At 47.1% G+C, this 24,683-nt stretch overlaps 1 protein-coding gene across 1 annotated transcript in view; it reads right to left on the minus strand.

The window, feature by feature from the left end:
* GALNT8 (polypeptide N-acetylgalactosaminyltransferase 8) overlaps positions 1 to 20,873 on the minus strand; it is a 42,076-nt gene extending 21,203 nt beyond the window's left edge. The window contains exons 1-4 of the mRNA XM_013988444.3: positions 20,651 to 20,873; positions 12,500 to 12,797; positions 3,613 to 3,779; positions 79 to 262 (exon numbers count right to left, since the gene is read on the minus strand). Of these exons, the coding sequence (XP_013843898.2) occupies positions 79 to 262; positions 3,613 to 3,779; positions 12,500 to 12,797; positions 20,651 to 20,858 (857 nt within the window). The 5' untranslated portion in view covers positions 20,859 to 20,873. The remainder of the gene's footprint in view (positions 1 to 78; positions 263 to 3,612; positions 3,780 to 12,499; positions 12,798 to 20,650) is intronic.
* Positions 20,874 to 24,683: the final 3,810 nt, after the last annotated feature.

Consider the following 24,683-nt stretch of genomic DNA (forward strand, 5'->3'; position numbering starts at 1 on the left):
ATATCCTATGGTGTAGTCTTTATATGTACAGTATCTCCTCTCCCCCCCTTTCCCAAAAGAAGTCCCCTGGACACCCACCATCCCACATTCACTTCCACATGAGCATCCAAGATGGCAACGACATCGGCTGTGGCCGCTTCCCTGCCAGTGTTTCGAGCTGCAGCAAGACCTTTTCTCTCGGCATGCCGTATTATCTTCAGGAGTCCTGGAGACTTCTGGTTGTAAAGCTTAATCTCCTCATCCAAGTGTGCCTTTAACTCTCCTGCCAACCAAATGCGCACTTTCAGAAATTCTGAATGCAATCATCAAGGTGGTGCATACATTTGATGCGATTATATAGCAGGGGTTGGACTGCCTCTAGCTTAGGATGGGCAATTCTACAGCCTTGACTGAGAAAACAGGCAGTGTTTCCCCTGCACCTACGTCTCCTCTCCGTTCCGTACTCAGAATTAATGTTACCTTTCCTAACCTCCTTTCCTTTGAAGTTCAACTGTACCAGAATAATATCACTGCTTAATAGGTACCAGGCACTGTTACACGTAATTTATACATGTTGAGAAATTCCTACAAGAAAGAGTGGGACAGACTTGGCCCAACTAAGGTAGAGATGCTGATGGATAGAAAAGAGCCTGAAACATCTTCTCTACATAGAAGCTCTCAAGATTCTCTGGGAAGTGCAAAGACAAATGAAATTATTTTGTCTTGTTTTAGATATCCCTACTTGACCTACTCAGGGACCATCTAGGACAGAAACCCCAGACTAACCTCCTTGCCAGCTTCTAGCTTCTAAAGTTATCCCCCAAATTATGCAAACAAAATTTGCTATTCTCATATTGTTTAGTTTTTTTCTTTCTTTTCTCTCCTCTCTCTCCTTTTTTTTTGGCCTTTTTTTAGGGCCTCACTTGTGGCATATGAAGGTTCCTTCCCAGGCTAGGGATCTAACTGAAGCTACAGCTGCCAGCCTACACCACAGTCACGGCAACGTCAGATCCAAGGCTAATCTGCGACCTCCACCACAGCTCATGGCAACACTGGATCCTTAATGCACTAAGTGAGGGCAAGGATCGAACCTGCAACCTCCTAGTTCCTGGTCCAACCTCCTAGTTCCTGGTTCCTAGTCTGATTTGTTTCCACTGCGCCATGACAGGAACTCCTCTCTCTCTTTTTTAAGGTGGCATCTGCAGCATATGGAAAGAAGTCCCCAGGCTAGGGTTCAAATCAGAGCTACAGCTGCAACACCAGATCTGAGATGCATCTGTGACCTACAATGAAGCCCACAGCAATGCCAGATCCTTAACCCACTGAGTGAGGCCAGGGATCAAACCCACATCCTCTTGGACACTAGGTCAGGTTCTTAACCTACTGAGCCACAACAGGAACTCCAAGAGGTCTTCCTAATCAAACTCCTACTATTTGATTGAAAATCAAGTGTGAAACTTGGTATCAATCTCCATGCTCCTGAGTGAATGAAATCTACCATGCTCTTTTCTTTGGTTTTAAGCGGAATTTTGCTAAGGAATTGTACCTTCTTATTTTTTGTGCAGTTATATTGCAGTTATATTGAAGAGAAGGTATTTAAAATCATGAAAGGGTTATTTTCAGGGTTTGGAAGTTCAAAAGGGAAAGCTTAAGAGGTCCTATATCTCTTCTCCTCTGGCCAAACTATCCTTAATTTGATGTTGCAGTAACCTATCTGGTACCTAAAGATCCTCCCAGAGAAGAAACAATTCTGCCTCCCATGAGCCGCTGCTTCACAGCCCTTGCTACCTGAAATGTCTTCGTTATTGCTCGCCCAGATCTCTGGTTTTGTGACTTCAGTTCTAGTTTTTTTTTTTTTTTATCTGGCACCCCAAATTAATCAAACGAAGAGCTAACACTAGCTAAGAGGTTACTATGCACTAGATGCTATTTGTAATCCATATCCAAGAACACAGTGGCTAGAGCTAGGGCTCTGCCCTCTAAAGTTTACAGTCAAATTTCAGGTTTGTCACTTCCCAGTTGTGCCTTGAGCAAGTTTCTTGACGAGCCTACACCTTATTTTTTTGCATCTGGGAAATAAGCAAAAAAGCAGGTCCTTCCTCATAGGTTGTGGTAATGATTGAAATTGTTCATGGTTAATAGTGTGTAAGGTGCTTAGAACAAACCACGTTAGCTGCCATTAGTATCTCTAATTCTCCCTTTCGTCCACGGGATGGTTGTTATTGTCGACATCCGTGCTTTGCCGATGAGGAAACCGGAGCGTGGAGAGGTTGTAACCCAAGGGTGTGGAGCATGGAAGGGAGGAACCAAGACTCTGAAATCCATAAAGTGAAGACAAGCCCACTCCCCCACTTCTCCGCATGTCGTCCTTGGGGGTCTGGACCAGGTTGGGGAGGGGGCATGACATGAGCAAGAGATCCTGCCGCTGTGGACAGTCTCAGCGGCCAGAGCTCCCTTCTTTCCAGGAGGACTGGGGAGGAAGATTGAGGTTTTCCTCCCAGAGGACCATTCCGAATCCCTTCTTGGGGTCTGGGGATTCTGCCTTTGGACCCTTCTCCTTCTCTCGGGTGTCCCTCCCCTCCGGTGTGAGGAATGGGCACGGGTGGCTTTGGAGTCACACAGCCCTGGGCCTGCCTTGGTTCCACCGAGGACTCGCCACGCACCTGAGCCATACCCCGCGACCTCTCTACCTTTGTTTCCTCATCTGTGGAGACGAGATGATGACCCTCTGCCCTGACCTTGGGAAGACGGATGTCCCAGCACAAACAGCCCTCAGTAAAGAATCCCTTTCTTTGTGGGAGTCCCCTTCATGGCTCAGGGGTTAACCATCCCAACTAGGATCCAGGAGGATGCGGGTTCGATCCCTGGCCTCGATCAGTGGGTTAAGGATCTGGCATGGCCGGGAGCTGTGGTGGAGGTCATAGACGTGGCTCGGATCTGGCGTGGCTGTGGCTGTGGCCCAGGCCGGCGGCTATAGCTCCAACTATACCCCTAGCCTAGGAACTTCTATATGCCTTGAGTGCAGCCCTAAAAATCAAAGAAAGAAGGAAAGAAAAGAAAGAAAGAAGGAAGGAAGGAGGAAGGAAGGGAAGAAAGAAAGAAAGAAAAAAAGAAAGAAAGAAAGAAAGAAAGAAAGAAAGAAAGAAAGAAAGAAAGAAAGAAAGAAAGAAGGAGGGAGGGAGGGAGGGAGGGAAGGAAGGAAGGAAAGAAAGAAAGAGAGAAAGATTCTTTCCTGTCCATGAGAAGCCCTACTTTTTTTTTCTTTTTTTTTTTTTTTTTGTCTTTTTCCCTTTTTGAGGGCTGCACCCATGGCATATGGAGGTTCCCAGGCTAGGGGTCTAAACGGAACTGTAGCTGCCGGCCTACACCACAGCCACAGCAAAGCGGGATCCAAGCCGCATCTACAACCTACACCACAGCTCACAGCGATGCTGGATCCTTAACCCACTAAGCCAGGCCAGGGATGGAACCCTCAACCTCATGGTTCCTAGTCCGATTCGTTAACCACTGTGCCACGACAGGAACTCCGAGAAGCCCCACTTTTTATCCTAAACTTGAAGCTAAAAGCCCTTTCAGCCTACCACAGTCAACAAACGGTCATTTTTGCTATGATTCCTTTAGCAAGTTGCTCACCATTTGAGCTAAAATCATCCACTAAGATGATCTCCTTCAACAGCTGAGGGGGGGTCCGGCTGATGATGCTGGCGATGGCCCGTTGTATAACCGACAGAGCTTCATTCACGAATATAAGGATGACACTGAGGGACGGGAGCTGCGAAGAATATCTCTTCCAGAGACACCTATGAGAGATCATTTTTTATAACCATATTACTCTCCCTCTCTTTTTTTGTCTTTTTAGGGCTGCATCTGCAGTATATGAAAGTTCCCAGGCCAGGGGTTGAATTGGAGCTGCAGCTGCTGGCCTACACCACAGCCGCAGCAACGCCAAATCGGAGCCACGTCTGTGACCTATCCTGCAGCTTGTAGCAATGCTGGCTCCTTCACCTCTGAGCGAGGCCACGGACAGAACCCACATCCGCATGGATACTAGTCGGGTTCATTACAACTAAGCCACAACAGGAACTTCTTCGACAAGTTTTTCTGTTGGCATATGTTTTCAATTTACCTACATGCACAGCTAGGAGGGAAATGCCTAAGTCATGTGGTAACTCTGCATTGAACAATCTGATGAACTGTTGTACTATTTTCCAAAGGGGCTGCAACATTTTACATTAAATCAGTAATAAATGTGGGTTCCAATGTCTCCACATCCTGGAGAGCACTGGTCACGATGTCATTTTGATGAGAGCCATAGTCATCCCAGAGGGTGTGAACTACGATTTTGAGATCCATTTTCCTAAGAACAAATGTTGAGCATCTTTTCATATGCTTTTTAACCTTGTGTATATTTTCTTTGGAGAAATATCTAAGACCTTTATTCTTTCTTTCTTTCTTTCTTTTTTTTTTTTTTTTGTTGTTGTTGTTGTCTTTTTAGGGCTCCACCTGTGGCATACGGAGTTTCCCAGGCTGGGGGTCTAATTGGAGGTGTAGCCTGCAGCCTACACCACTGCCATAGCAATGCAGGATCCCCAACCCACTGAGCGAGGCCAGGGATCAAACCTGCAATCTCCAGGTTCCCAGTCGGATCCATTTCCACTGCGCCATGACGGGAACTCCTCATTTTCTTGATATTGTTTGCAGAAAAAAAAATCAGTTTTAATTAAGTCAAGTTTTTAATACCTCTTTTATCACATACGCTTTGTGGGTCACATCTAAAAATCATTGCCTAGGAGTTCCCATTGTGGCCCAGCAGGTTAAGGACCTGAAGAGGTAGGTTCAATCCCTGGCCTTGCTCAGTGGGTTAAGAATCCAGCATTGCTGCAATCTGCAACCTAGGTCATAGAGGAGGCTTGGATCCAGTGTTGCTGTGGCTGTGGCGTAGGCTCCAGCTGCAGCTACAATTCTCCTTCTGGCCCGGGGAACTTCCAAATGCTGCAGATGCAACCTTAAACAGAAAAAAATAAAAATAAAAATCATTGTCTAAGATTCAAGATTGACTCCCATGCTTTTTTCTAAGAGTCTTATAGTTTTATCTGTTACATTTACATCTGTGACCATGTTGAGATGCTCTTACGTATGGTGTGATGTCGAGGGGCAACTTGACCCTTTTGTGTACAGACACAGAGGAGTCTCAGCACCAAGAGACTCTCCCCCCGCCCCACCCCACTGAATTGTCTTGGCCTCTCTAAAGAAGCAAAACTCCGCTGTGTCTCCTTCTCTCTACTCACAGCACCACTTACCCGGAAAACTCTGGTGACCAGGCGTGTTTGTGGGTTTCACACATCAAACAGTTCTGTGGCTCCCTGCACGTGTCTCCGGGGTGAATCACATTATTGCCACACAGAACACTTCCCTCTTGACACATCTGGTCACCAGATGTATGGGAGTTTTCCCCACACCAAGCAGTTCTCTGTGATACCAGCTGGATGTCCTACAATTTAACTCAGTTCTGACATTGCCTGATGAGAGCATCCGAATCCACGGGTTAAGACTCCATTCAACGAGATTGCTCCCCACTTCCAAGGCCAATCACAGGGAACAGGATTAAAGGATGCAGATGAACAACCAGATAAAGACATACGTAGAGGGAGCTCTGGGAGGGTCCTGACCACAGGAGTCTCTCTGCCCATGGAACTGGGGTGCCTCACCCTCCCAGCTCATCAACCTGGAAGCTCTCTGAGATTTTATGGACGCATCCTTCTGATTTCAACCTTCTCCCCTTTCTGGAGGATGGAGGGTGCATTGAACAATCCAAGCTTCTAAAAATGACTTGGTCTAGATGTGACCAGCCCCATCCAGGAGCCCGATCAGAGGGACCTCAACAGAGCAAAAGATGCTCCTAGGGTCCTGATCACTTGCGAATCTACAAGGGTTTCAAGAGCTCTGTGTCAGGGAACTGGGGCAGAGACCAATATTATTTTCTATTATCTCAGAATAGCATATTAGGAGGTTCAAATGCAATCACATGCGTTAGAAGTGCTCCATAAATGTTAACTGCTATTATTACCACTTTGGTGGTGGTTGTAATTTTTTTTCCCACTTTTTAGGGCTGCACCCATAGCATGTGGAAGTTCCCAGGCTAGGGGTAGAATCGAAGCTACAGCTGCCGACCTATACCAAGCCACAGCAACTTGGGATCCGAGCCGTGTCTGCGACCTCCACCACAGCTCAAGGCAATGCTGGATCCTTAACCCACTGACCGAGGCCAGGGATTGAAGAAATCGGTCCATTTAAGTTTGGCCATGTTGACTCTAAGTGACGCTGAGTCACATCATGGAATTCCCCAGCCAGTCATTGCTTATATGGCCCTGGATGAATAATCTGGATTGGAGACATGCGAATTTTGGAGTCATCACCGTGCAAGCGGTGGATGAGTTCACAGAAGTTGGATAAAAATCACTCAAGTTATAAGCAGAAAGGAGCCTTCAGCTAAAGCCGAGGATCATGACTATTTACGCAGAGGAGACTAAGAGATGACCTTTAAATTCTTTCGAGCTCCGTGGCAGTTCTTAATGTCTACTACAGACTGGTTATACAATAAATATGCATTTAACTGGGAATCTGTAAGTATGCTAGATTGAAAACTGATTAAAACTCTGCTCAGCTTCTCTGCCTCTAATCCACACAATCCCATCAGCTACCTTCAGCGCTTTCCTCCTCCGCCCAGTCTCCCATGCAGCCTTTTGAATATATGGTCTTGACTGTTTTCTAACTGCTTTCACAACAATTCTCTTCTCCACACCCCGAATCCTCCTCCCCACTTTATATCAAGAGAGGCAGGGAGTTCCCATTGCTGCACAGTGGAAACGAATCCGACTGGGAACCATGGGGCTGGGGGTTCGATCTCTGGCCTCGCTCAGTGGGTTGAGGATCTGGCATGGCCATGGGCTGTCGTGTATGTTGCAGACACGGCTCGGATCGGGTGTTGCAGTGGCTCTGGCGTAGGCGGGCAGCTACAGCTCTGATTAGACCCCTAGCCTGGGTGTGGCCCTCAAAAAGACAAAAAGACCAAAAAAAAAAAAAAAAAAAAAAAAGAGAGAGAGAGAGAGGCAGAAAATGTGGCTCCCGCAGTTCCAAAAATGATGCTTGGATCCTTCCTCCCTGTTTCCCAGCACCTGACCCGGAATGTACAGACCAGTACTGTCCAATCGAATCTCCTGTGATGACGGAGAGATTCTATATCCATGCTGTCTGCTATGATAGCCTCTAGCCACATTTGGCAAATAAGCAATTACAATATGGCTCTGTAGCAGTTCCCGTTGTAGCTCAGCAACAACAAATTGCTGGCCTTGCTCAGTGGGTTAAGGATCTGGCGTTGCCATGAGCTGTGGTGTAGGTTGCAGACACATCTCAGATCCCAGCATTGCTATTGCTGGTGCTGTAGTGTAGGTCAGCAGCTGCAGTTCCAATTTGACCCCTAGCCTGGGAACTTCCATATGCCACAGGCATAGCCCTAAAACAAAAACAAAAGACAAAAAGATACGTGCAACCCTATGTTCATTCCAGCACCATTCGCAATAGCCAAGACACAGAAACAGATGAAATGGGGTGAGATTTGGTACATATACACAATGGAATAGTACCCAACCACAAAAAAAGAATGAAATAATGCCATTTGCAGCAACATGGATGCAACTAGAGATTCTCATACTAAGTGAAGTAAGTCAGAAAGAGAAAGACAAATACTATATGATATCACATATATGCAGAATCTAAAATATAGCATAAATGAAACTATCTACAAAACAGAAACAGACTCACAAAGACAATAGACTGGTGATTGCCGGGGGCCGGGGGAGTGAATGGGGAGTTTGGGGTTAGTAGTTGTAAGCTCTTACATTTAGAATGGATAAGCAATGAGATTCTACTGTATAGCACAGGGAACTGTATCCAATCTCTTAGGATAGAACATGATGGAAGGTAATAGGAGAAAAAGAATATATATGTACACGATTGGGTCATTTTGCTGTAGAGCAGAAATTGGTACAACATTGTGTGTATATCAACTGTACTTTAGTTTTTTTGTTTTTGTCTTTTTTTTTTTTTTAGGGCTGCACCAGCTGCATATGGAGGTTCCCAGGCTAGGGGTCTAATCAGAGCTACAGCTGATGGCCTACACCACAGCCACAGCAATGGCAGATCTGAGCTGTGTCTGTGACCTACACCACAGATCATGGCAATGCTGTATCCTTAACCCACTGAGCAAGGCCAGGGATCCAACCTGCATCCTCATGGATCCTAGTCGGGTTTGTTAACCACTGAGCTACGAAGAGAACTTTAATTTTTAAAAACGACATTGTAAATGCCTATTTCTCCTCCTTTCTTCTCTTAACTAATTTTAAAAGAAATTGTGTTTTTTTAAATTATGTATAATTGTATTATTGGGACTACAACATATAGTAATTTAACATACTTGACAAAAACAGCACAAAAGTGGTGGATGGGAGCAAAGCTGTACTGAAATAAGGAAATAACACCAGATGGCAGATTGAATCTACAGGAAGAAATGCAGAGAATCAGAAGTGGTAAATAAGAAGATAAATATAACAAACTATAAATTTATACTTCCTCCCCTTTCTTCTCATTTTCTTTAAAAGACATAAAATTATATAATGACCATAACAGTATTTTGGAGTTTTGTACCATACTTACATGAAATACTTATAATGATAATAAAAAAGGGAGCTATATATGAGTCACCTTCCTATATCTCATTGAAATAAGTCTAAGCAGGCTCTGATGAAGTCTATGTGACAAGCCCTAGATCACCCATTAAGAAAATAAGTATTAAAAATATACTGGAGTTCCCGTCGTGGCTCAGTGGTTAACGAATCCAACTAGGAACCATGAGGTTGCAGGTTCGATCCCTGGCCTTGCTCAGTGGGTTAAGGATCTGGCATTGCCGTGAGCTGTGGTGTAGGTTGCAGACGCGGCTTAGATCCCGCATTGCTGTGGCTCTGGTGTAGGCTGGTGGCTACAGCTCTGATTTGACCCCTAGCCTGGGAACCTCCATATGCCACAGGAGCAGCCTAAGAAAACAGCAAAAATACAAAAAAAAAAAAAAATATATATATATATATATATACTGAAAAATTATTAGAATTCCCTGGTGGCTCAGTGGGTTAAGGACTAGAGTCACTAGAGCGGCTCAGGTTGCAGCTGTAACACATGTACAATCCTTGGCCCTGGAGCATCCACATGCCATGCGAGTGGCCAAAAAAAGAAAACAAAAAAATATTCTGAAAAATTATTAAAATAGTTATACTGGGAGTTCCCATGGTGGCATGGCAGAAACGAATATGATTAGAATCCATGAAGTTGCAGTTGATCCCTGGCCTTGATCCATGGGTTAAGGAGCTGGCATTGCTTGAGCTGTGGTGTAGGCTGGCAACGGTAGCTCCCAACCGACCCCTAGCCTGGAAACCTCCATATGCTGCGGGTATGGCCCTAAAAAGACAAAAAAGTCAAAAAACAAACAAACAAAAAAACCTTTTGTGCATCACAGAAGACAATCAAGAAAATGAAAAGACAACCCACAGGGGAGAAGACAGTTGCAAGTCATACATCTGATAGGAGCTTGTATCTAGAGGATACAAAGAACACTTCCAACTCGGTAATAAAGAGACAAACAAACCAGTTTTTAAAAGTAGAGAGAGTCTCCAAATGAACATTTCTCCAAAGACCATATACAAATGGCCAATGACCACATGTTATTAGACATCAGGGAAATTTAAATCAAAAGCGCAAAGATATACCACTTCACATTCGAAGGATGGCTATTAACAAACACACACACACACACACACACACACACACAAAAACTTTGAGTTCCCGTCATGGCTCTGTGGTAATGAACCCAACTAGAGTACATGAGGACGAGGGTTCAATCCCTGGCTCTGCTCAGTGGGTTAAGGATACAGCATTGCCATGAACTGTGGTGTAGGTCACAGACTTGGCTCAGATCCCGCATTGTGGGTGGCTGTGGCATGGGCTGGCAGCGGTAGCTCTGATTTGACCCCTAGCCTGGGAACTTCCATATGAGACAGGGGTGCCCACCCCCCCAAAAAGAAAAAAATTAATAATAAATGTTGGTAACTATGTGGAAAAATCAGGACTCTCACATGCTCCTGGAGGAATGTAAAATGATGCAGTTACTTTAAAAAAAAACAAAAAAACAAAAAACTGTCCGGCATTTCCTTGAAAGTTTAAATATAGAATTATCACTCAGCCCAGCAATTGTACTCCTAGGGTATAATCAAGAAAAATGAAGACAAATGTCCACAAAAACCTTGTATGTGACAGTTCCTGCTGTGGCTCAGCAGGTTAAGAACCCAACTAGTAACCATGAGGTTGTGGGTTCGATCCAGCATTTCCACAAGCTGCAGCATAGGTCAAAGATGTGGCTGGGATTGGGTGTTTCTGTGGCTGTGGTGTAGGCCGGAAGCTGCAACTTGAATTGAATGCCTAGCCTGGAAAATTCCATATGTTGTGGGTGAAGCCCTTAAAACAAAACAAACAAACAAACGAAAATTTGAACGTGAGTGTTCACGGCAGCATTATTCATAACAGTAAAAAAGCAGGAACAATCCATCAACCAGTGTGTGGATAAAATAATCAGACAGCGAAATATTTTACAATAAAAGGAGTGCTATAACATGAATGATATTTGAAAATATTACACTAAGTAAAAAAAGCCAAGCACAGAATACCCCATTTTAGGGGTTTCCTGCTGTGGCACAGTGGGTTAATGATCCAGCTTGCCACTGTAGAAGTGCTGGTTGGATCCCCTGCACTGAGGAGCAGGTTAATTATCTGGCATTGCTGCACCTTTGGCTTGGATTTGATCCCTGGATCTGGAACTTCCATGTGCCTTGGAGGCGGCTGAAAAAGAAAAAAAAAAAAAAATCCACGAAAGACCCCATATTATAGGCAAATCCAAAAGGACAAATAGCAGATTAGTTGGTTGCCTAGGGATGTGAAAATCATGGGCAAATGGGGAGTGACTGTAATATGGGTTTTTGGTTTTGGTTTTGTTTTCTTTTTCAGGGCTAAAAGTATGGCATATGGAGGTTCCCAGGCTAGAGGTCGAATCAGAGCTGTAGCTGCCAGCCTACACCACAGCCACAGCCACAGCCACAGCCACACTACATCCTCGCTGTGACTCACAGCACAGCTCATGGCAACGCGGGATCCTTAACCCACTGAGAGTGCCCAAGGATCAAACCTACATCCTCACAGACACTATATCAGGTTCTTAACGGCTGAGCCACAACAGGAACTCCCATGGGGTTTCTTTTCTTTTCTTTTTTTTTTTTTTCTTTTATTGCTATTTCTTGGGCCGCTCCTGCGGCATATGGAGGTTCCCAGGCTAGGGGTCCAATCGGAGCTGTAGCCACCGGCCTACGCCAGAGCCACAGCAACGCAGGATCCGAGCTGCGTCTGCAACCTACACCACAGCTCACGGCAACGCCGGATCGTTAACCCACTGAGCAAGGCCAGGGACCGAACCCGCAACCTCATGGTTCCTAGTCGGATTCGTTAACCACTGCACCACGACTGGAACTCCGGGGTTTCTTTTCGAAGTGATGAAAATGTTTTAAAATTAATTGTGAGGCTGCACAACTCCGAATACACTAAAAACCATTAAATTGTACACTTGTTCAATTAACAAATTATGCGGTGTGTGAATTATATCTCCAAAGCTGTGATTTTAAAAATTTCTTTAGGAAGGTGAGAGAGGCAGAAAGAGAAGAAATGATAGGAAGGGGAAAGAGAAGGCAAGAGGGAAGCTTAAGTTAAAATTAATAACAAAGACCGTCCAAGCCGAGGGTTCGAGGAAAACACCAGGGGGGAAAGGAGGGCTGTTAACTTCTTTCGATTTGCCCACGCCCCTTCTCTTCTCAACCGTAGTTTCCTCATTTGTAAAATTATGAATTCTCCAGGATCCCATCAGAATTCTCCAGGATCATGTTTCTATGACATCTCTGCTCTTCTCCAGAAGGCAGTAAACACTGAAAGCAGTCGGGAGTTCCCTTCGTGGCTCAGTGGTTAACGAACCTGACTAGGATCCATGAGGAGGCGGGTTCGACCCCTGGTCACAGATGAGGCTCAAACCCTGCGTGGCTGGTGCTGTGGTGTAGACCAGCAGCTGCAGCTCTGATTCGACCCCTAGCCTGGGAACCTCCATATGCCACAGGTGTGGCCCTGAAAAGATAAAAAAACAAAAGACAAAGACAAAAAACCCCACTTTAAGCAGTCAGTTATTGCCTCTGAGCTGCCATGATAAAATGCATGAGAACTGTGCTCAGTCAGCCTTTCAGGACTTCCTACGCCCTGAGCCCCATCCCCACCAACTCCCCACTCCCCGGACTCTCTTCCCAGCCCTTGACTTCCCCTGCTCCCAACACCCATCTTCAAATGAAGCTGAGGTACCAGGGGAGGTGGCTGTGGTCAACCCTACCTGGGATCCCTCGTGTCTGGGATGGTGCGGGCGAGAGGCAGCTGGTCACTGAGGTAGACGTTGTAGCCAAACTTCTGGAAGAGGGCCTCGGCCTTTTTCTGCTCCTCCTCAGAAAGGTCCTCACCCCACTTCTGGAAAAGCACCGAGTTTGGAAACAGAAGCTCTTTTGGTTTCTGGTCCTTCCTCGCCCTCTCCTTGGCTTCCACTGCCTTTTGAACAGGCCGACTTTCATCTCTCACCCATTCTGGTGGGGTGTCCACATTTTTTGGTTGCTTCATAGCCAGTTTCATATGTTCTTCTGCAAATGAAGGGCAGGGGAGAAGACATTTCAGCCAGTCGTTAGGAATCTGGACGTGGCTTTCTCACCCACTTTTCCTTGAAATAGTTTCCTCCCCAAATTCTAAAATTTCCGAGCGTTTGTCCCAGAGGTTGCGAGGTGTCCCGGGAACTGGCCAGAGCTCTGCTCGGCTGTCCCAGCAAGGCAGGCAGGAGAAAGTATCTTTCCTGTTGGCTCTGTCAGAACTTGGACCATGATCTTGAAGCAGAGCAGGGCCCTGTGGCACTCCTGGGCATGGAAGCCTTTCCGGGCCCCCCATTTCTTTTTAGGAAACAGGCTTCATTCAGCCTCTTTGACCTGCTCTGAGTTCCAAAGGGCAGGTTCAAACAGTTGCTAATTAGGGAAGGAAGGGGCTGCAAGGACCAAAGAGGAGCAGTCTAGAAACAATAGTGCAGCCTGGTCCCTCCTCAAGGAATATAGCCCAACAATATCCTTGAGCCCTTCTGCAGAACTAATACCCCCAACAAATGGAAGATGTTAAATACTTAAAGAAGAATTTTTTTTTTTTTTGGTCTTTTTAGGACCACACCTGCAGCATTTGGAAGTTCCCAGGTGAGGGGTGGAATTGGAACTGCAGCTGCCAGCCTACGCCACAGCCACAGCAACGCTGGATCTTTAACCCATTGAGTGAGGCCAGGGATCAAATCTTCATACTCATGGATACTAGTCAGGTTCTTAACCCTCTGAGCCACAACAGGAATTCTGATGAAGACTTCTTCATTCCAGAAATAAGGAGGACCACCAGAACCAGTCCCAGCTTTTTTTTTTTTTTTTTGCTTTTTAGGGTTGCACTTGTGGCACATGTAGGTTCCCAGGCTAGGGGTCGAACCGGAGCTGTAGCTGCCGGCCTACACCACAGCCACAGCAATGCAGGATCTGAGCCATGTCTGCAAGCTACACCACAGCTCACGGCAATGCTGGATCCTTAACCCACTGAGCGAGGCCAGGGATGGAAACTGCATCCTCAAGGATGCTACTCAGCCAGCTTGCCTCAACCCTGATCCTTATCTGAGGCCCTGTTTTCCACTCCTAAACCATAAAACCACTACCTATTCTCTCCCAAAGGAGGGCACAGTCTTTAGGGCCTTAGTCTGCTGTGGTCTCCATTGCCTTACAAAGGAATAAAAGCTATTTTTTTCTCCTTCTCCCAAAACTCTGTCTCCATGGTTCTATTTGGCACCAGTAGACAAAGGCTGAGTTTTGGCAACAACCTGAGAAATACATTGACAATAAGTTAATATTTTTCAGAATAAAGCCCAAGAACCATTTACATCAAGGGTGGGCCAGTGAGCCCTTGGGAACCCAGGAAAGAAGCAAAGAAGCCAGGCCCACAGCCCAGGAGTGAGCCTATCAAAGGAGTGAGTCCAGTAAGTCCAGACCTTTATCTTCCCATGGAAACTGGTCTTCTGTAAAGGTTTTTCGGGAAATCTCGTTATCTGTAAACCTTTGTTCCTACAACCTCCCTTTTGTTGCAAAAGCTCATAGATCCTAGCTCCCCCCCCCCCCCCCCCCCGCCCTTGCCTCATCGGAGCAGTTTTCTCAGGGCTACTGGAGATTCTCTCTCCTGGGCTTAAGTCCTAAATTCACCCCAAATAAAGCTTAACTCTAGACTTCCAGGTTGTGCATTTTTTTAAGTTGACAGAGACATTTCTCATTTTGCTGTTTTCCAAGTTTCCCAAATTCCTAAGGATCCTGTCCCCATGCCTCCCAAGGCATCACCCCCCATTTCTGCAGATGGCACTGAGAAATAAAATAGTGCCTACCACATCAGTAAACAAAGGATGTCACAGTTTTCAGCCATTGCAGCCACCTCCAAGGTGAGCCAGTGAGCCCTGAGGGAACTCAGGAAGGAATCAAAGAACACCCTGGACCTAGCAGCCATCAGACTGCAGCCACTCCTAAAGTAAGCCCTGAGGGAACTCAGGATGAGAAAACCCAGGATACTGGCCCCAGAGAGCTGAGATGCAGATCAAAGGAATGAGTTCAGTGAGCCCAGACCCTGCATCTTCCCATACAGAGAAAAGCATTAAATTCCTTAACTTGAGATACCTAGTTTTCTATTACTAGCAGCAATCTTTTGTTCCTGCAATCTGCCCCCAGCCCAGGGGTCCTGCACCAGGAAGATGAGCCCCCAAAGCATGTGGCTTTTAATGCCAGAGCACCTTAATTTCTGGAGTCCCAAAGGACTGGGGGAAATAGAGACTTCATTTTTAAAGGGCACACACAACATCTCATGCATGCCAGGACCTGCATGAAATACCGCAAAAGCAGTAACTTAATAGGAGCCTGGACCAGACCTGGCTGCGGGTCTGGGAGAGTCTCCTGGGAAGGCAGAGGTCCCTGCAGCAACCCTGGGGACATAGATGCTCGTGGCAGCCATATGTGGGAAGTTCGGTGGAATCAGTCCCAGAGCTGATTAGTGTGTCCCGAGTCCAGCCTTGACTATGACACCCCTCAGCATTAAACCCAAAATAGTAATCTAGGGACTCCGTATACAGACCCACCTCGTTCCCCTCAACCCTCTCTTGCATGCACCCTAAATTCCAATCAGGCTCACAGAGTCAGCTCTAGCCCATGTAATACCTTCCTGCAAGTTACAAGAAAGCATCCCTTTATCAGATGATTGCAGCCTGGAGGCACCAGCTTGGAGATTGGATGGTCCCTTTGTGTGTACTCCCTCTGGACAGATGCAGCCCCTCACCACTGCACATAGCCTGGTGAACAGAATGCGGCCAGAACTTCAGCCACACATACTGACCCTAAGTGGGAAGCAAGGAAGTCCTACAACTAGGAGGAGGACATTTTTGGAAGGTTCCATAAATTGGCCCAAGGAGAAGGAGAGTCAACCACACAGAAGTGCCTAAGGCAGAAAGAGGATGGTCAGGAGTTCCCATTGTGGCTCATTGGGTTAAGAACCTGACACAGTGTCCACGAGGATACAGGTTTGATCCCTGGCCTCGTTCAGTGGATTGAGGATCCAGTGTTGCTGTGTCTGTGGCGGAGGCTCCAGTGGCAGCTCACATTTGACCCCTATCCTGGGAACTTCCATATGCTGCAGGTGCAGCCGTAAAAAAAAAAAAAGAGAGAGAGAGAGAGAAAGAAGGAAGGAAGGAAGGGGATGGTCAGAGCAAACACAGAAAAATAAGTGGCAGATCTTCCCAAGAAGGCTCTTGTGAACAGCATGTATATTTGCTCTGGTGGAAAACAAAAGTGAGAGTAGACCTCTTACACTCTTCCAAAGTGAAGCGCATTTTTATTCACCTCCTTCTCTACCAAGCACAGGGACAGTCTTGTGATCTCTTGGCCTTTAAACTCCCGCACGCTGCTCTTCGGGGGAGATCTGATTTTTCTTCTTCCATCACCACTGATGACATAAGGGCAGAATCCAGCAGAATGAACACAGTGTCTTTAGGCCATCCCCATGACTTACACTGAAACGTTCCAAGACTCAAAGGGACACACCCAAGGGTGTCACTCTGGTGCAGGCCTTTTCAGAACCCCCCCAGGGAGGTTCCAGAAAATTGGCTTAGCATCATCAACCCCTCCCACAAGAGGGATGTGATTATCATCCTGTGTTTTTTTGCTTTGGCTCTTGATAGGCTCCATAATTTGTCTAGGTATCCTTCTTGGCATGACTTCCTCCAATCTTCTTGGAGCCAATAAGCAAGCAAGAGGCCGGGTTATTGAGCAGGCTGTCAATTTCAGTGAGCCCTTCAGGAAAGAAAAGCATTTGCGATCTGGAAACATGGTCCCAAAGACATTTTGAGACTCATTTCTGCAGGCAGGGAGCCCCTGGTTAACCGAGCTGATGGCCCGTGGGTCTCCTAGGCACACAAACCTTTCTGTGTCTGGCATTTCCTTATTTTTTTAGGAAATAAGCCTCAGCTTCCATGACCTTCTCTGAGTTCCAAAGGGCAGATGCTAATCAGGGAAGGGAGGGGTTGCAGAGAGCAGGGAGGAGCAGGACAGTCTTGGGGCAGGGTCCTGGTTCCTCCTCAAAGAATATACATAATATCTTTGAGTCTTTCTGTAGAACTAACCCCCCCCCCAAATGGGAGAACTACTTGACAAAGCCCTCTTCATTCAGGGAAGAAGGAGGACCACCAGCACCAGTCCTGGGGCCACTAAACACCAGCTTTAAAAGACAATGCCCGCTTGCCTCCACCCTGCTCCTTATTCCACTCCTCAAACTAACCAACCACCTCCTAACCCCTTCCAAGGGGGGCACAGTCTTTAAGGCATTAGGCTCTGTGGCCCCCTTTGCCTGGCAAAGCAGTACAGCTATCTCTCCTTTACCCAAAACTCTCTCTCCGTTCCAATTCGGCACTGGCAGACAGAGGCCGAATTTCGGCAACGAGCGTGCAGAGAATAACAAGCAGAGGAACCACGGGTCCTGGCAAAGAAGGAGAGGGAAGAAAACCCAATGGCCCTGCTGCTTCTCCAGGCACAGGGGGTCCCGGCGGAAGGGAAGACGAGCTGCGCTCTGGGCAGAACTCGTGCTGTTTGAGGGGCTGAACCAATAGACTGAGCCAGAGGACTGGGGTGGTCCTGGAGCCCAGCTACACAGACATCCTCGGGTGAAACGGCACTGAGAATATGCGCATAGTCAAGGTCCTGTGGAAAGGAACAGAATGTCTTCTTTTTTTTTTTTTTTTTTTTTTTTTTGCTATTTCTTGGGCCGCTCCCGCGGCATATGGAGGTTCCAAGGCTAGGGGTCGAATCGGAGCTGTAGCCCCCGGCCTACGCCAGAGCCACAGCAACACGGGGTCCGAGTCGCGTCTGCAACCTACACCACAGCTCACGGCGACACCGGATCATTAACCCACTGAGCAAGGGCAGGGACCGAACCCGCAACCTCATGGTTCCTACTCGGATTCGTTAACCGCTGCGCCATGATGGGAACTCCCAGAATGTCTTTTCTATCAAAGGAAATCTTGGTGACTCCATTTTGCTCCGGCTCCAGCTTCTGCTGAATCAACCCTGCCACCACCCCCCTTCCTCTTTCCCTCTTTTCCCAGTAACAATTTGTTTCAAAGTAGCCAACCGGGAAGAATGTGCGCCCTGACCTGACCCATGGGAAGGGGACAGATACATCACCTGGCGTTAGGGATAAATAGGGGAGGGCCCTTTGTTCGGTTTGGAGTGCCCGCGCCCTTCTGCACAAGTCAAGAGCCTTGTTGCGATTTCTCCTTGTCCACATGGCGACCTGAGCCAGAGTTGTGGTAATTTCCGACAGTCCAACCCAGTCGGGGTCCTCCACGCCAGGGCTTCTGGAGCTGACACTCTCCTGTGTCCTCTGCCCTTTTGCCCTGTAGCTCTCTTCCCTTCGTCCCTGCCCGCTTGTCTTCTGTTCTCTTCCTTCCTACACTCAAGCATTCATTCACTCCGTCATCCCTGTAACTTCTGTGTGCCAGGCACAGAGAAGAGAGCGCAAGGCACACAAGACCCGCATCAGATCAAGCAGCCCTCAGGAAACCCGCCTTCCAGGACACCGCAGCCCAACAACTCGAGTCTCTTGATGGAGGATGCAGATGATGCTCCAGTGCTTTCTGCCTCCTTCTCACCCCACCACCCGCAGGTCTCACCTTCGGTGTTTCCCTCTTGTCTGATAAATGCTTCCTTTCTCTGCCCTGGACCGTCTCACTTCTTGGCTCCTTTTCTGTCCTCATCTCTTTGTCCTCTCTCATTCCCTCTCTCTCGCTTCCTTTTCCCCTTCCTGTCCATCCTTCTTTCGATCCCTCTGCCTCCCTCTGAGCCCTGACGAGGCGCAGACAGCACCCTGGTCCCCAAGTGCACACACCCACTCATCTGTGCCATCCCTTCCCTGTTTGCACATTCGAGGCACCCCCTCAGGGCATCAACGTTTGGTCCCTGTCACAGGGGGAGCCCAGGAACATGGCTGCTCCCCTCACAGGAGGCAGATGCCCAGGCACATAAAACTCAGAGAGGTTTGGGGTTCCCATTGCGGCACAGTGCAAACAAATCTGACTAGGAACCATGAGGTTTTGGGTTCGATCCCTGGCCTCGCTCCATGGGTTAAGGATCCGGCATTGCCGTGAGCTGTGGTGTAGGCTGCAGACATGGCTCAGATCTGGCGTTGCTGTGGCTCTGGTGTAGGCCTGCAGCTACAGCTCTGATTCGACCCCTGGCCTGGGAACCTGCATATGCTTCAGGTGCACCCCTAAAACAAAACTGGCCAAAATTTGGTGGCTCTGGAGGGCATTTTCCTAAATGAAATAAGCCGGAGACAAACAACCATTTGATCTCACTCATTTATCTATGGAATCGTTAACGGGGCAGGGGAGGGGAATGAGCGCGTAGATGCATAGAACAGGTGGCTGGTTGCCAGAGGCAGGGTGGAGGGTGAGCAAAGGGGCTGAAGAGGGTCAAAAGGTCCAGACTTCCAGTTACGAAATGAACAAGTCCTGGGGACGTGACATACAGCGTAGCGACTATAGTTAATAATGCTATAGTATATGTGACAGTTGCTAGAGAGTAAAGCTCAAAAAAAAAATTTTTTTTTTTTTGGTCTTCTTAGGGTTATACCTGCGGCATATGGAGGTTCCCAGATTAGGGGCCCAATTGGAGCTGTAGCCACTGGCCTACACCACAGCTCACAGCAACGCCAGATCCTTAACCTACTGACGGGGGTCAGGGATCAAACCTGCATCCTCATGGGTACTAGTCAGATTTGTTTCCACTGAGTCACATCAGGAATGCCTCAAAAACTCTTAATACAAGGGAAAAAAAAGTCTAACCCTGTGTGACGATGGAGGTTCACCAGACTTATCATGGGGACCAGTTCACAATATATGCAAATATTGAGTGATTATGTTTCTACACCTGAAACTTCTATCATCTTATATGTCAATTCTATCACAATTCAAAAAAAAAACAAAACTGTACACCAGCTCTAATGAAAAAAATTTAAAAATAACAAAACTTAAAAAGAATTAAAAAGGAAAAAAGAGGGAGGTTGAACGAGAGGAGCCTCCTCCAAATCACGCACCGCGTGGCCGTACCTGGACTCCCACTCGCATCCTCCAACAAGCCCCCTTCGCTCCCAAGGGGAGCTCCCAGCAAATGCAAGTCAGGCCTTGGCCCCAGGGATTGTCACCACCCTTGAACCTCCCCCGCCACGTAAAGGCCTAAGGACAGGGCTGTGGCTGCTTGGTCCTGAGCCTCTCCCTGTACTTACCTGGAGCTTCCACCTCCCAGCCTCAGGGGTGTACTTGTGACCATGCCTGCGGAGCCAACTGTTAGAAACGGAGCGGAAGAAGGAGGCCGAGCAATGAGGGCTCCATCAGGTTTATCCACCAACAGAGCAGCCAGGAGCACTGAGCTGAGGGCTGTTTCTCTCCCTGCCCCCCTTAGGGAGCAACTAATTATATATGGAAAGGGGCAGTTTCTATTTCTAGTACAGGCTAGTGATGGCATAAGAAACAGGGAGGATACAAGTTATATTGCATACAATTGAACAGTTTCTCCAGCTATTTTTGTCTTGCAGCTTTGTGTTTCATTTTGTACAATTACAACCGAACACATACAGGTCCCCCTCCAAACCTCACTGGCATGGACGCACCCTGCTCCCCTTCATCAGTGGCTGGGGATGAGTCCCACTAATTCTCAGTACTTACCTGCCCTTTGGAGGCACAGAATTCAATGTTAGATGCTGAAACTGAGCACTGACTGGAGAGACGAGGACACAGATTCTCACTCATTTTTACCTCCATGCCCCTTCTTCCAAAGTGTCCCTACACACACACACACACACACACCCATCCCCTCCAAGTTCGTGCTATGCATGAACTTACTCAGATGCTGCAAGTCCATCTCCAGGCGAGAGAGTCGCTCCATTGCGGTCCTGTTCCATTCAGATGGAGGCAAGTGAAGCCTTTCCTGGATGTCACCCAGAGCCAGCTTCTGTAAAATTCCCTTGGCATAAAGTATCAGGAGGAGATTGAGAGCAAAGACCAGCATCAGCCCAAGGCCGAGGACCCTGGGGACACTTCTCCTGAGCATCGCACTCTGCCTCGGTCACTCCCTGGGGTCTGCGTGTGCCACTGCCCAGGCAGGCTGAGGATCACAATGAGCCGAGTCTGGACTCTGCCAGCTGCATGGAAGACAGTCTGCTTGCCCAGCCAGATGTTCTTTGATCAGGAGAGCTGTCACAGACTGCCTGGTTCTACCAAGCAGCCTCAGGTGAGTGGAGTGTGCCATGGCAGCCACCCAACGATGGGCAGGTCACCTGGGCACACCTTGCTATGTTCCAGAAGTCAGGTTAATGCTTGCTCCCTGACTTAGCTCAGGCTGTGGGGTTCGGCTTTGCAGTGTTCCCTCTCCCTGGTAAAATCACTTGGGAAACTCTCTGAAAGGGCATGTGAGGTCTGGTCCTTCGAGAATAAAAGAGGATAAACAGGAGTTCCCATTGTGGCTCAGCAGGTTAAGAGCCTGACTGGCATCCATGAGGATGAGGGTTCGATTCCTGGCCTCACTCAGTGGGTTAAGGATCCAGCGTTGCCTTGAGCTATGGTGTAGGTCACAGATAAGGCTCAGTCATGGTGTTGCTGTGTTTGTGGCATAGGCCAACAGCTGTAGCTCCAAGGCAACTCCTAGCCTGGGAACTTCCACCAAAGAAAAAACACAGCAATGAATTCTCTGGGTTCACCTCTGGGTTTACTTTGGGGTTTTGGTTTTTTTATTTTTTATTTTTTTGCTTTTTAGGGCCACACATATGGCATATGGAAGTTCCCAGGCTAGGGGTTGAATTGGAGCTGCAGCTGCAATGCAGGATCCGAGCCGTGTCTTCCACCTATATCACAGCTCACAGCAATGCTAGATCCTTAACCCACTGAGCCAGGCCAGTGATCAAACCCACACCCTCATGGATACTCGTTGGGTTTGTTTCCACTGAACCACAATGGGAACTCCGCTGGGTTTGCTTTTTGCAGTAGATACTAGACTGAAGGCTGAGAAGTTGCCTACCCATAAATGTCAAAAGGGAAATAAACACTCAAATAGGTGTTTGGCCACGCACCTACAGCCAACTAATCTATGACAAAGGAGGCAAGGATATACAATGGAGAAAAGACAGCTTGTTCAGTAAGGGGTGCTGGGAAAACTGGACAGCCACATGTAAAAGAATGAAATTAGAACACTCCCTAACACCACACACAAAAATAAACTCAAATAGGTGTTTGGCCCTACTCCAGGCAAATACCACTGAAAACCCACGGCACCACACCCATGTGTCAACAAAAGCCATGTGGGGAGCCTACCCCACCCCCCGCTTCCTCCATCCCGCTCCAGGATGGTATCAGAGAGCCTACATTTTATCCCTGTTTCCTATGATGTCCATGAGGCAACAGAAAGAAAGTGATCTTCCCTCTCTCGGCCACTGTGGCATCAACAAAAGCCTAGTGGGGAACATGAACTTCCTCCCTCCCCGCCGCCAGTAATGAGGGATCCCCCCCCCGCCAGGTGACCATGGAGGCCCAGTGGGAAACCTAGATTTCCACTCCCCCCCGTAGCAGCGAGGGGGCATCTCCCTTTCACCACCAGAGCAGTGTCAGAAAGTCCTGCTAAAACGGAAGATTTAAATAAGATCCAGAATCTCATAACATAATAGCCAGAATGTCTAGGATGCACTAGAAAAATCATGTGCCCTCTCAAGAACCAGGAAAATAGCAACTTGAATGAGAAAAGGCAATCAACAGACATTAACACGAGTATGACACAAATGCTGAAACTGTCCGGTAAGGATTTAAAAAGAACAGTCGTAAAAGTACTTTGACAAGCAGTTATGAACGTGCTTGAAACAAACAAAAAATGGTAAGCCTCACTCAGCAAAGAAGTCGAAAGAATAAAAATCTGGTTAAATACAAAAGAATTTCCTTCCCCTTTTTGAGTTTTCTAAATTATGTTTAACAGTTGACACAAAACTCATAACACTGTCTAATGTGGTTTTCAAAGTATGTAAAAGAGATATTTAAGATGGTTTTATTATAAATGGGAGAGGGTAAAGGGATTTAAAAGAGGGTACCCTTTCTACATTTTACTTGAACAAGTAAAATGATGACACTAGTAGACTGTGGTAAGTTTGTATGCAGGGTGGTGATGGAATGATGCTAAAGCATCCTTTTTTTTTTTTTTTTTTTTTTTTTTTTTTGGCGGCACCCACAGCATATGGAAGTTCTCAGGCCAGGAACTGAATCCAAGCTGCAGCTGCGACCTATGCCACATCTGCGGAGACACCAGATCATAAACCCACTGCACCACACAGGGACGGAACACCCACGGCAAAGGATCTTGATTGTAGGGATGTTGTGATAAAACAGCATAGAACTATATACACAGCACAGTGTCAGATTATCTGCTGTTACACTATAGTTACATAAAAAAAATATATCCATTTGGGGAAACTGGTAAAGGGTACCCAGAAGTGCTCGGTACTATTTTTGCAAAAGTTAGAGAATCTCTAATTATTTCAAAATTTAAAGTTGTTTTTCTTTTTTTAAAAAAGAATGATCCCGGAGTTCCCTTTGTGGCTCAGTGGTTAACGAACCCGACTAGGAACCCTGAGGATGTGGGTTCCATCCCTGGCTTCACTCAGTGGGTTAAGGATCCAGCATTGCCATGAGCTGTGGTATAGAACGAAGATGAAGCTCAGAGATTCCCGTCGTGGCACAGTGGAAACTAATCTGACTAGGAACCAAGAGGTTTCGGGTTTGATCCCTGGCCTCGATCAGTGGGTTAAGGATCCGGCATTGCCATGAACTGTGGTTTAGATTGCAGAGTCGGCTCAGATCCAGTGTTGCTTGGCTGTGGCATAGGCCAGCAGCTGTAGCTCTGATTCGACCTCTAGCCTGGGAACCTCCATATGCCACGGGTGCAGCCCTAAAAAGAAAAAAAAAAAGACGATGAGGCTCGGATCTGGCCTTACCATGGCTGTGGTGTAGGCCGGCAGCTACAGCTCCGATTCAACCCCCAGTCTGGGAATTTCTATATGCTGCGGTGTGGCCCTAAAAAAGCTAAAAAAAAAGAAAATAAGGTTGTAGAAGTATGAATTAAGTCTGTTTTTCTATTTTTTAATTATTCTCTGATATGTTCTTATCAGGTTTGCAATGGAAAATGTTCATAAATTAATGATATTTTAAAGTAGACTTGCCAGACATGGTAGCCGTTTGCAAATAAAGGCCTAGGGGAAGGGAGCAATGGAAGAGGACTCTGAGGTTTCCAGCGTTAGCAACTGAGTGCTGGGTAGTGACCATGAAAGAGTTTACACGACTAGTATCCATGAGGACGCGGGTTCGATCCCTGGCCTTGTTCAGTGGGTTAAGGATCGGCATTGCTATGAGCTGTGGTGTAGGTTGCAGACTCAGCTCAGGTCTGGCGTTGCTGTGGCTGTGGTGTAGGCCGGGAGCTCTAGCTCCGGTTTGACCTCTAGCCTGGGAACCTCCATATGCCCTACCTGTCGCCCTAAAAAGAAAAAAAAAAGGGGGTTTACAAAGGGAGAGAATAGAGAGGGGGGATATTTAGGTCACCTAGACATGTTGTATTTGGCCTCTGCAAGAACAGGTATGTTCAGCGAGAAAATGGAAATTTGGCTCTGAATCTCGGGGAGAGTTCAAGGGCAGAGATTTTTGCTCAGAGGAAATGAATTGACATGAGAGTAGAAGTGTACTGGAATTAAATATAACCATGGATCATTCAAGCATGGGCAATTTTATGTTTATAGTGTTTTAAATCCTACTGGGGAAAATGGGTGATTCAATCATTAATAAGGTCTACCTGTTCTTTCTCGTTGCCTAAAACCTCCAGCCAGACAAATATTTCAGAATGGATTGC

The sequence above is a fragment of the Sus scrofa genome, chromosome 5 (assembly GCF_054392235.1).
Source record: "Sus scrofa isolate SSC_HxYL_T2T_F1_AM1 chromosome 5, Sscrofa_HxYL_maternal_Yorkshire_Landrace_v2.0, whole genome shotgun sequence".
NCBI lineage: Eukaryota > Metazoa > Chordata > Mammalia > Artiodactyla > Suidae > Sus > Sus scrofa.